This window comes from Solenopsis invicta, chromosome 3 (assembly GCF_016802725.1).
Source record: "Solenopsis invicta isolate M01_SB chromosome 3, UNIL_Sinv_3.0, whole genome shotgun sequence".
NCBI lineage: Eukaryota > Metazoa > Arthropoda > Insecta > Hymenoptera > Formicidae > Solenopsis > Solenopsis invicta.
This window is the reverse complement of record NC_052666.1, coordinates 8,864,749-8,877,319: the sequence shown is the minus strand read 5'-3', so window position 1 is coordinate 8,877,319 and position 12,571 is coordinate 8,864,749. Positions and strand designations below refer to the sequence as shown.

The window sequence follows — 12,571 nt, the reverse complement described above, 5'->3', positions numbered from 1 at the left end:
TTATTATACAGGTGATTCAGCTTGATGTCCTAGTCGTGCTGACCCATAAGCTGACGATTATTTGGAGGAATTTTCTTAATCTGACGAATTGAAAAAAAAATTTTTAATTAAAAAAAATATATTTTTTTTAATTACTAAATATGAGTAAAATGCATGGAAAATGGAATGCAAATAAAAAAATCTATTTCTTTCAACCATAATATACAGGTACAGAAAAAAATAGTAAAATAAAAAAAAATTTTTTAATATTTTTTTTTAATCTTCATCTTCTTCTTCCGTGGAATTATCGTCGTACTGCAAGTCTGGTTAGATTTGTTCGTCAATTTCATCTTCAGCTTGCATATCTGTAATAAGAAATCGTTATAATACTTAATATTTTATTTATTTCATGAAAAACGTGTTATCAAAGTTTTGAAAAAAAAATATACCTGAATCTGGAGTATCTCCTACAATATCAGGTGTTATGACTACATCGTCATACGCTTCTGGTAATTGATTACCAACGAACCAAGTTATTTCCAATTTGCCTTTTACATCTGTCCATCCGTAATCTATTGGTGACATGTCGATGCTGTTTGGATTGTGTGCATTCCTCCACAAGCATGCAATATATCTTGTTCGTAATAATTGCTGCAGTAACTCCGATTGACATGGTGGCAAGTAACAAGCATCGTAATTACGAACATTCAACCAGAAGGTTTGTGATGTATCTGATACCTTGTATGTCTTATTGAAGATTTCAATTCTAGCTCTGTTGACATCATCTAATTTTTTTAAGCCGTACAAGTGGCAGATAAAAGATTGTATGATGTTAAAAGATTCATCTATATTATAATCTTTAGATCCCAAATCTGCAAATTCTTTTTGAAAAATTTCTGAATTCATTAAAATATCTAGAGGTTTTTTCTTGCCTCGTCTATAAAATGCCGGGTTGAAATCACATCCTGTTAGCGCATGAAGAGCTGGTAGCGCTCGCGAAATTATTGGGCCTAGCTTAACAGAGAGTGCGGAAACGTTGATATATCGGCGTGAATTACTTACTCCGAGATCCATCCATATTTTCACTGATGCTTGAAGATGTTCCATATTGGCCAACATGATAACAACAATATCTGTATCAGAGGTTCTGATTGTAACAGTGGAATCTTCTTTCAGCTGACATGCAAGAAATACTGCTTTTGTATCCGCTTCTTCGTGATCAGGACATGACAGTTCATGATCAATGGTTCGCGTTACTTTATTATTGGTAACTGAATATACGTAACACAAATCATGACTCAAATATATTGTTTTGTTACCGATAATCGTAGCCATCTCCTGATCAGCCCAATGATCGATAAAAAACTTGACAAGAGCTTCTTTAAACTTAATGTTTTTCAAATCTTTTGCAAAATCTGCTGTTCTCGTTTGTTGAGGGCCGGAAATGTAGAAATCCTTGTCATCCACATTACCTCGAAGAGTGTGCTCATAATTTTTGATAGAAGGTGTGAAGTAGCGATCAAATACAACTACTCGATTTGCTGAGTTATTAACAAGATATTGCAAAATCTTCTTTGACACATCCCCAAAACTGCGCGGCATTTCTTTGAAAGTATTTAAAAAAAAGAAGCCATCTACAATTACAAAATCTACATTAGATGGCGGTAGTTCCATTTCTTCAATTTTTTTTTCCAACTCTTTAACCAGTACCGACTTAACAGTCTTGTTAAGAAAACCATCTATATGGCACAGTGATAGCGGAACTGGAGTTATTGGAAAACAGAGTATTTTTTCAAGATCTATGTTCGTGTCTAGCGATAGAGCCAATAACTGACCGAACAAATCCCGTTGCAATTTAACTTCATATACTTTCAGGCCAATTTTCATTTTCTTTTTCTTCTTCAAACTTGCAAAAGTCAGCACCGGATTTTTTTTTCAATGGTTGGTGAAATTTATCTGAGTTTATATTACATTCCGTTATGAATTGATCTCGCAGGAACATTCCGGCTGACACTGCATTCAATAAACTATTTGCTATTTCTGGAGTGGTAGCCTGCCCAGTTGAAATATTGTACAGTTGATTTTTATCTATTGAAGAAGAGAATGGGTTGATGGTCTGTTGGATATTGTGCAAGAAAGCTTCAATTTGTTTACTATGTTTTTTTATTCGATCAGGGTGTAGGTCAACGGCGATGTCTTGGTGGCTCCTGTTAAGTCCTGCACGTTAACACATGTGATATTATTCGCGTTCTGGCCCCATGATTTCTTGCCCAACGTTGTCTAGCGGCGATGGAGTTTGTCAGATTAACGATTCCAGTGAGTCGACGTGCTGCATCACCATTTATTGTCTGCTCCAACGTTAAATCTACCGGAGAAATCCGCGAGAAAGGTTTAACCGTTCTTCTAATACCAAACGAGCCTTTAGCAATTTCGGTTCGGAGGCCCGGATTTGTCTTGTCTACGTGTTGCAGTTGATTTATATAGTATACCAGCCATCGACTGTAGTTTTGCTGGTTGTAGTAGAAAAATAAATTGACGATTTTTCCAAGTGCATTCAAGTATAAATCTAAATCTCCTACTCTAATACTTTTAATAAATATGTGATAAAGATTTATAAAATCAATATACATCGCGTAAAATTGCGCCGTTTTTCCGTGCTTCCAAAGTGTCTGCTGTATATTGATCATAAGATTGAATTAGATGTTGTGTTTCTGTATGCTGTACTTGTGGAGAGATATCTTTTCGCTGCATAAATGTGATAAGATATTCTGATACTGATTCTTGGATAGTCAAATGTTTGTTTTCCAAAAATGATTCTAAGTGTAATTGCTGCAGTACTAATGCCATTTGAGAATGTAACCGTTTGCACCTGTTATGATTTTTTCCGGCAATAAAACCTGCAACTGAACCGTTAGCAATTAGGTTACAATCGGACATAATATGGCTTAGTCCACATTCATTGATAAAGGTGCCAACTGCTTTGAAAAAAGCCATCTCGATATGAAAGGCTCCCAAGTGAATAAAAATGTTGTCGAATTTCGGGGATTCTTGAGCTTGAATATAATAACTTATTCGAGCGATAGCTAAATCATACGTGATCTGGATGTATGGAGTTTGACATTCACTTGCAACAGCTTGACTCAATTCTAAAGTTTTTAAAACAGTGGAATTATTGGTGGGAGAATCATTTATTGGTGTAAGATAAGAAACTTTTTGGACTGGTGAATCGTCAATCAAACTCTTACTATGATATCCTATCCACATTGGAACGTCTGATATTCTATGTATATGCAACAACATCCATGCAACATCCAATTGTTTTGACATCATTAAACTGTCTGGAATTTGATTGAGTTCGGAGATGTCTAGCTGATTCCAGGTTGTAATTTTTAATTTTTTTGTATATGGATGCATGTCGAAAGTTTCATTGTTGGATCGGCGTTTTCGCTTTCTCTTTGTAGTGATAGATGATTCCGAAAAATTGCCATGTAGTCTCATTGGTAGTTGAATTTTCATTTTCGCAGACATTTGGAGATACCACAGACATTGTATCTTCGTTCTCAATAACATCTTGATAAATTATCCCCACCGTGTCGTGTAGAGTGTCTTTACCATTCAGTGTTTCAACAAAGCGATCGAAATTGTCAAAAGCTACTCCAGTATTTAAATCCGGGCGACGTAAAATATCTTTAGGACACACGTATGTACTGTTTGCCGTCGAAAATGTCATTTCAGTCTCTAACTCTTCCAATGTAGTATAAGAGCAACAGTGTCCATATTTAGACAGTATATTGATGATTTTGTTGCTGTTACACAAGCTCTTCACTGCCAGATCCAGAGTAATATGTTTTGATGTTTTAATTTTGTGGCTGAAAGCAGCGTAGATCAGATCTTGTCCAAGGGAAAAAATTGCAAGTTCTTTATTATATTTTTTATTTTCACGTGCCTTTTTTGATAGATGAGAAACATCACTCCAAATTAATGTTTCTAAGAAGCATGTTAAAAGCTCTGGCACGTAATCGCACTCTCCTGTAATCAAATCTTCAGCAGTACAGTTTTCAGCCAATTTTTTTCGGGTGGAGTTAAGAATTTCTTCTCGGAGTTGTATTGCAACTGAACGAATTGTTTCTTTAATTGCCATTGTTTTGAACAAATCTTTGTAGGTTAAAATACAGGCGGAAAATGGAGCAAGAAACTTTTTTTTTTTAGCATAAATAATCTTGATCTTATGGTCAAAAGTATCCATTAATTTTCTTTCCAGGTGAAGATCTGAAAATGAAGTACTGCTTTTAGAATCTGATGACAGTCTGGACTGTTCTATTAGTAATTTTTGATATTCTTTCTTGACATGATCAAAAAACAGGCATTCGTTATTTTTTACCAACGTTTTCTTCCAACATTTCGCATAGCATGGTATAAGCAGTGTTCAATGCCTTCCTCTTTTTAAAGAATTCATTATCCTTTTCTCTTGAAATGTCTCGCAAGTATTGATCTTTACAACATTTGTGATAAGTAATATTTGAATCGTCAGAAAAGGAACTGATCTTTTCCAACATATTTATGTCATTATATTCAGTGGCTGCACTTTTCAACAGATCTATTGTTCGAAATCTATTGACAGCCAATGGAACTTCACGGCCATGCTGTCGTTTGCGTGTTCTTTCGCAAATAAAACATTTTACTGATGGCAAATTCTCATTACCGACAGGCTCGTCGGTGCGAAAGGTATCATCAAAACCCTCGAAGTCTCGTTCAAAGTTGCTTGATACTCCTGCTCTGAAAATATTTTCCCAATAAGAAACCTGATAATTAATAACATGAAACTGAATTTATAGCATTAAAAAATAGTTCTTTTAAGTATTTTACAACGATTTTAATAATTTTTTTATATAAAATATATTTTGTTTCTTAAAAATAACATTTTTTATTCTAAGAATTATATTAAATAACATTAAAAATTTACTTTTAATATTTAAAAAAATTTTTATTTTTTATGTTAAGTTTAATAAAAATATATTCACAACATTTCATTATTTCATCATCAGTCGCGTTTGATAAAAATGTACCGTAAAATTTTTGCATTAAGTTTCCGGAAAACCCATTATTAATACAATAAAAAATAAAGAGTTTTTAAAAGTAAAAATAATATATTATAAGTGAGCACTTACTTGTCTGTCAATGTACCAGCACCCTGAGTTGTTGTGGAAGTAACAGGAACATACGATTTGGAATTCTCCCCAGAAACTTCTGGTGCATTATCGCATTCCGCTGCACTTTCCTGTTGCTCGAGATTTAGAAAATTATAAGGTATTTTAATCGCTGTGAATAACTTATAACACTGCGCGTGATATCCTTCATTTAATGAATTTTCAGCCGAAAATTCAACATTATCGTACGTTGTCCGAGATTTCCTGAGGGCCGGTTTGCTCCGACGATACGCCAAAACCGTAAGGCATTTTTTTTTGTCACTGACGTAAATTTCACAATTTTTTCAAGTTTATTTTGTACACAAAATACACACTTTATAGTATCATCACTCATCGTCGTATTAGATAATTAAACTCACAAATAAGCTAGAGCGTGCCACAAACGCGTGTGATTACACAGAACATGTGATAAGCTGTGATGGCGTCATGGCAACGGAAAAAAAAAGTAGTGAAAGGGAATAGAGGCGCGGAGTGGAAAATACATGCTTCACTGCAGCTGCACGCTCTAAACTTTTCTGACGATTTGTGCTACTTTGGCTTGTGAAAATCGGCAGATTATATTTTTTCCGTTATTCTTGAATTATTTCCTTCAAAATAAAAATAAAAATTCGACCGCGCTCGAGAATGTCAAGATGACGTTTTTTTTGCAAGTTTGTGACCCTCCCACTCCCTTACGTCACGCTTAAATCATCAGATTATTGAAATGCACACTTTTCAGCATGTTATTAACCCACCTTACCTTAATCTGACGCGCTCGAGTATTTCTAACGATCGATTTTTTTTTACTATTCTGATCGGCTGGCCAAGACGCGCGATCCTATATTAAGGGCTTATATATAGTGGAGGTACTCAACAGGGTGCAAGGTATCCCCCTCAAAATGTTGCAAAAAACGTGCTTTCTTTACATAAAATCACTTTAATTTGAACTCTTATACTTTACCAAATCTTTAACGAATCTCAGTACAGGCAAAATTTTTATTTGGCGCGTTCGAAACAAAAAGAGAAAAAGAGCGGTCGCGCACCGCTTTACATAGAAACGGAGAAAGAAGAGCTTTTCCTTGCAGTTTCCAATTAAAACGGGCGGAAGTTTGAAAGCTCGAGGCGCCGATAGATATTGGAAGCGCAGGGCGTCTTCAGCAGAAAGACGTATTATGATTGGCGCTCCGTTGGAAATTAGCGAGCGTGATTAGCGATCGAGCACGTCGTCTTGACCGCGCTACGATACCGCGCTGCTGATTTTTTTGTTTGTCACCCGTCCGTTAGAACGAGCGTTGCAATGTGTACAACACATCTTTTGTCGAACCTTTAAGAAGATTACAGGAGACAAACATTATTGATCTATGGAGGGTAAAAGTGCACATTAGGGGAGCAGCTCTGATGACCTTGACCTTGACATATGTTATCAATGGAAAGGTACTGAGTAACATATAAAAGGTTTTAAGTAATGTTCACTTTTTATTTAAAAAATATCATTACAGAAAGAAAAATAGTTTTTCTTACTTATTTCAGAATATTTATTTTACGAAAAAATGTGTCAAACAAAAAATGAAGCTAGTAATAAGCTCTATAAAAAAGATCATATACATATTTTACCTAATTTCAATACTTTAGTCGTTATTGTAGAAACTGTTTTGCGTCGAAAACCCATACAGAGACGCGTGGCCGAAGGAGGGGCTTTGCCCCCCCCCCGCACCCTCTCCCCGTATTTTTTCTAATACAACCTAACTCTACTTTAATTGTAATTTGGCCAAGGAATTGACGTTACGATATTAGATTTGAAATTATGGCCTACCCTTTCCTGCACCCGCTCCGTCATTAGTGAATTGACTGACAAGGGACCGTTTTGGTTTGTACAACAAGTTAATAAAAATCCTTGAAATCAGTAATAGTTGACAGCTTAAAATATGAGTTAAAAAAAAACGAGACCGTATAGGTCATAGGTTCCAAGAAACTGAGTTATATTTTAGCGCGTGATAAAAGTTCTGAAAAGGACTCTGTTTCGGAGTTCCTGAACTATTTTTCATAGCATATCTTGTAGCTGACATTGAGATGTCCGATTGTGTTTCCGAAACACTGTATACAAATCTTTTTTACAAGAACTCTAAAAAAACGCAAAAAATTGAAAACTTTTCAAGTTATGACACTTGAAAGTTATACTACCGCCGGCATTAACATCATCCAAGATGTACCAGGCGGAGGTTGCACGGTCGGATTTACACAACTATTGTGTGTGTGTGTGTGTGTGTGTGTATGCGTGTGCGTGTGTGTGTGCGTGTGCGTGTGTGTGTGTGTGTGTGTGTGTGTGTGTGTGTGTGTGTGTGTGTGTGTGTGTGTGTGTGTGTGTGTTACAGGAAGTATGATAAAGAAGGAATTTCTACTAATTAGGGCCGAAAATAAATAATCATTTATTTTTAATTGATGATCAATTTATTTGCAATTAATATGTAACTCATCGACAATGTAATACTGGAAACAAAAGTACTTACAGCAGTGAGCACATTTGAAGTCAGACACAGAAGAGCAACCTTCAAATGAACAAATATCCAAGTTATCAAAGTGAAAACAAAAGTCTACCGGAGTGTAAAATTTTCCAGATCGCATCAATGTGTAAGCGGACTTGTAGAAGGCATACATGATCATGTTTTGGAATCGTTGAAACTGAAAATGAACAAAAGCTTGCAACTTCAAATAATTGGATTGTTGAAAAAAAATTATATATATATTTTTTTATATGTAAACGTGTATTAATAACACCAAAGCACAAAAATATAAAAAAAAATTTTTGTGTAAACCTGTAAATTATTATTAATAATTTTGTCGACGTAAAAATTCAAGTTTTGTCACGTGATTATGAAACGCTACGCGATTGGCGTACGGGCTCGTGACGTCACGATGTTACATGGTCACGCCGCGAAGACTGGATACGATGTGTATAAAATAAGCTCTCCGAAACGACTTATAATAAATTTGATCATTTAGCCGAATTTCAACGGAGAATGTGTGAACAAGGCTTCGTGAAAGCAAATAGCAATAATTTGCCGCAAATTAACATGTTTGCGGTGTTAGAATTTCTCAAAGATGATGATCGTTTCAATGCTCCAGAAATACGTTGTGCCAAAGCTTCATTGTAAGTATACGTTTGCAATAATTACGTTTCAATGTGTAACTGCTCATTCCAAATAACATTACTACGAGATTTTTATCGTAAATTATTTAAAGGAACTGTCGTGAGAGCTATGGAGATGCAGCTGTAGGTTATGTCCAAGTAAAACGTGAAGGAGACCTCTGCATTGTGAAATGTCGAGTATGTCCTGAACATAGGGTTCGGAGCAAAGCATATTCAACAACATTAATCATTAATGAAGCAACAGAGAAAATCATAGACGTTCAGTGTCATGATTGCGCAGCAGCAACAGGTATCTATGAATATATGCAATAAAAAGTGATGCGTTTTTACCTGTTCTCATTGCCATGCGTTCCTTAAAATTTGTCTTACATTACAGGTGGATGTAAACATGCTTTAGCAGTTGTCATGTGGGTACATCGAAGGAGCGAAGACCCTGCGCCTACAGAAATAGCATGCTATTGGAAAAAATCTCGTTTGTCAGGTGTAGGAACGGCACTCAAATATGTCGAAGTCAAAGATTTAGGCATTCAGAAAGTACATAAACTAAAACGAACATCCATTCCCGATAATAGCACTTTCTTACACGACGTTCTAGAACTGGCAGAAAGTAAACAAATTGACTGTCAAATTTCACGACTACAGGTTGACTTGAAATGTCTGAAAACAAATAATTTATCGTTGCACAGACTCCTTTTAAAATTTCACTTAAATGGAGGTCTGATATCAGGAAATTTTCTTACTTTTGCCAGTTCTGAGATGACTCAAGTCTTATGCGATGAAGCTGAAAAATTGACACGAAACCAGAGTGATTGCCCACTGTGATACGAACTCCGATACGGGAGAATTACAGCTTCTAAGCTGTACGAAGCAGCACATTGTACAACAGATAGTGGGTCGTTTGTTAAACAGGTAACAGGGGCGAGTAAGGTGCATGAAACAAGTGCAATGTTACGAGGAAAGGACTTGGAAAAACTGGTGCTGATAAAAGTAGAGCGCGAACTAGATACACGAATTAAGAGTGCTGGACTGTATCTATCACCAAATTATCCAGCTCTTGGTGCATCACCTGATGGTATGACCAACGAATACATTGTAGAAATAAAATGTCCTTCGAATGAAAAAGCGTTGGAAAGATTCTTGTCGAAAGATAAAATTATCAATCCTAAGTGCGTAGCACAAATGCAATTACAAATGTTAGCTACAGGAAAGAAAAAAGGATTATTTTGTGTGGCTGATTCGGCCTTTGAAAATACAAAAAAAGTGCACATGCAGTGGCTTGCATACGATGTAGAAGTAGCACAGGATTTAGTCAAAAAGGCAATGCTGTTTTGGGAAAGAAATATATTTCCATTGTTATTATCTTCTGTACAGAAGTAAGGTATTAATGTATAAAACTGTATATGTAACAAAATATATAATATATTCAGAATTATTACCCACTTGTCATACTATTTTTTTATTATTGGTGAATGTAAATTTATTAACGCCGAGGCAATCACGATAATGTCATCAGTGTAAGATAACATACTATGGTTTATAACAGCATGTGGCTTTAGAAAATCGAATTCACGCAATCTCCCAATGACACGTTCTACGTGGATCCGTAAGCTAGCAATGCGCTTGGTTTCCAAAACCTCAGATTTCGTAGGTTTATGTGTAGACGATACGCTTGGTGGTTTTATTAACTTGCAATGTTTTTCTGTTAATAAAGATTTAATATTTTTAAAACCTCGATCCGCCATAACAGCACATTTTTCAGGAAGCTGATCTAGTATACCACACTTCTCAAACAATAATACATCTGATATTCTACCTCCATATCCAGTAGAAATGAAATTGATAAAGCCATCCGGTCCACAAGATATCAAATACTTTATCGTGTTACATTTTTTATATTCAGACCAAGTCAAGGCTTGATTTACGGGATCACTCGGTTTTTCGATTTGTATTTCCAGAGCATCTACTATGGACTGGACATGATTGTACGAGCTCCGAAAAGGAATAGGCAAAGTTTTTTTAACTAAGTCAGGATTTGGGAAGAAAATCAAAGTTTTTAGTAAGTGACTGAGTATTGGAACAGTTTTGTTGAAAACTATACTTGCATTACTAGGACTCATACAGAATTGTTCAGCCAGTCGTTCTAACGTATCTTGTCTTCTGATCTTCATTAAACATAACTGTATATTTTGGATACTTACATTACCTTTCGTGCTCAAAAGATGCAACAGTGATTTCCATTCGTTTGGAATCCCTAGGTACGCTTTCATGTTGGTACTTATGAAATAGTTTGTTACATTTAATATGTCACGTTTATATTTATTTGGGCTACTAGGATTATCGAGACTCGTTTGGTCGCTAAACATATAATAATCATGAGAACTACTTATATCTATCGATGTAGTTGTAGTGCTTGTCGATATGGTGTCATTTGCATAGGACATCTTAGAAATAATAGGTTTTGTCGGAGAAGTTGCAACATTCGTACAAATGGGTAATTTAATCGGGGAACAACATTCATTGACAGTCGATACTGGAATGTTGCACGTTGTATAAACGCTACGATAATGTGGTCGAATCTTGACCTGTACGCCAACACTGTGCTGCATCATGGAAGTCTGTATTCCGACGTCTCTTCTTGTATCCGCTACTTCTTGTATTTCACACACAGTGAAAGTTTGTTCAGCTCGAGATTTGAGACCGAGTTCATTTATCGCAGGCTTATTTAGGGCAGCAGTTATATTGAAATCCCTTATATTCTGTTCTGATGCATCTGCAGCATTTGTCGAAGAAGACTCGAATGTTTCTGTAAGGATCTCGTTTATTTCCGCTCGTCTTTGTCGTTTTTCTGCTACTATACGTGGAGTTGAGCATGTTCTACGTTTACGGTCGGGCTGGCATTCGAATTTATGTGGAATAACGTTTTTTCTAATTTTTACTGGACCTCTCATCATCATGTGATACTGATAATTTTCCATATCCTCTCGCAGCTATAAATATAAAACATTTTTGATGCAGTTACGAAATTAGGTTAAATTATTAATAGATGAAATCCTATCAAAAAAATAATAATTTAAAAATTTAACATATACTTAGGCTGCAAAAACTTACATTGAAATGGTCTTCACAGCAAAAGAAGTTCGATTTGCTGTTTTTTAGGTTATCTCTCCGAACGGCATTAAACCATTTTTTACGAAGGTTCACGTCTTGTGGCACTGTCGCGAACACTTTATTTGGTGTACTTTTTGTTGTACTACCACAGAGAGGGACGAAACACGTTTTATACGTTTTAATTGTTGCAAAAAGTACTGTACAAAAGTACTGTACATAGCAACAAAAAGTAATGTCGTTGCTATGTATATTAATATTTGCTAAACGCAAAAGCGCGGATTGTCTTTCGAGACTTCCTCTCGAAAGACGTGCAGAAAACGCGAGAGCTACGGAAAGCGCAGATCGTCTTTTGAGACTTCCTCTCAAAAGACGTGCAAAAAACGCGACAACGACGGAAGACAAGATAGTCTTTCGCCGGATGTCGCACCGCCGCCGATTTAGCATGTAGCCGACCTGCATATTAGCGTCAGCAATATCGGAGGATAAAAAGGGCCTTCGAATCGGGAAACGGCGGAGAATAATTCAAACAACCGCCAAAGCAACATCACGGCCGTGCGTAACTCATACGTCGAGCCGTGAAGCGATAGCGGCACCAACATGCGAGCGAGCACTGCGCTACTACTGTAAGTCGAATTACTTCCGTAAATTTCCAACACGATAAAATAGTAAACAGTAACGGTAGGCTAGATCCCTCAAATAACTTCATAAAAAATCACGGTAACTGCGCTAAAATTGATTTGCAATCAAATAAATAAATAAAAACGAGCGAAGAACGTAATAACAGAAAAGGAGTTCCCTATAAATCCGCTCGACTTTAGTTTCTTAAATATGGACGGAGACGGATTAAACGGTACGACACAACAAACCGGCGCCACCGCGGCAAATTCTCCCGCCGGACTGTCGTTTAATTTGTCAAATAATACGGTAGATAACGAAACGCAAAACCTATCAGGTACGAGTTAGCATAACAATGAATCTGATCACAATAGAAGAACGAGTTATATGCCAGGCGCGGATAACTTCCTTTTACACGAGTTATTACGCGAAATAAGGGAACTTCGGGTATCTCTCACGGGAACCGTACCCAAAGCCCGCGGTACCTCACCTAGGGACCCGAACCAAGAAACAAAAAGTTTCCATAATCACGCCC

At 36.3% G+C, this 12,571-nt stretch overlaps 2 protein-coding genes across 2 annotated transcripts; one reads left to right on the top strand and one right to left on the bottom strand.

The window, feature by feature from the left end:
• Window positions 1-7,501: 7,501 nt before the first annotated feature.
• On the top strand, window positions 7,502-9,855 carry LOC120357070. The gene is made up of 3 exons (XM_039446504.1): window positions 7,502-8,313; window positions 8,406-8,602; window positions 8,690-9,855. Exons 1-3 carry the CDS (start codon window positions 8,183-8,185, stop codon window positions 9,133-9,135), a joined length of 774 nt encoding a protein of 257 aa, XP_039302438.1. The 5' UTR covers window positions 7,502-8,182; the 3' UTR covers window positions 9,136-9,855.
• Window positions 9,640-11,584, bottom strand: LOC120357068. Its single transcript, XM_039446502.1, has 2 exons — window positions 11,422-11,584; window positions 9,640-11,300 (listed from the first exon to the last, which is right to left on the bottom strand). The coding sequence occupies exon 2, from the start codon at window positions 11,286-11,288 to the stop codon at window positions 9,762-9,764; it is 1,527 nt and encodes a 508-aa protein (XP_039302436.1). The 5' UTR covers window positions 11,289-11,300; window positions 11,422-11,584; the 3' UTR covers window positions 9,640-9,761.
• Window positions 11,585-12,571: the final 987 nt, after the last annotated feature.

Coding starts and splice junctions, on each gene's coding strand:
- LOC120357068 (XM_039446502.1), bottom strand. CDS start 11,288: ATGGAAAATTATCAGTATCACATGATGATGAGAGGTCCAGTAAAAATT.
- LOC120357070 (XM_039446504.1), top strand. CDS start 8,183: ATGTGTGAACAAGGCTTCGTGAAAGCAAATAGCAATAATTTGCCGCAA. Junction 8,314..8,405: donor CGTTGTGCCAAAGCTTCATT/GTAAGTATACGT, acceptor AATTATTTAAAG/GAACTGTCGTGAGAGCTATG. Junction 8,603..8,689: donor TGATTGCGCAGCAGCAACAG/GTATCTATGAAT, acceptor CTTACATTACAG/GTGGATGTAAACATGCTTTA.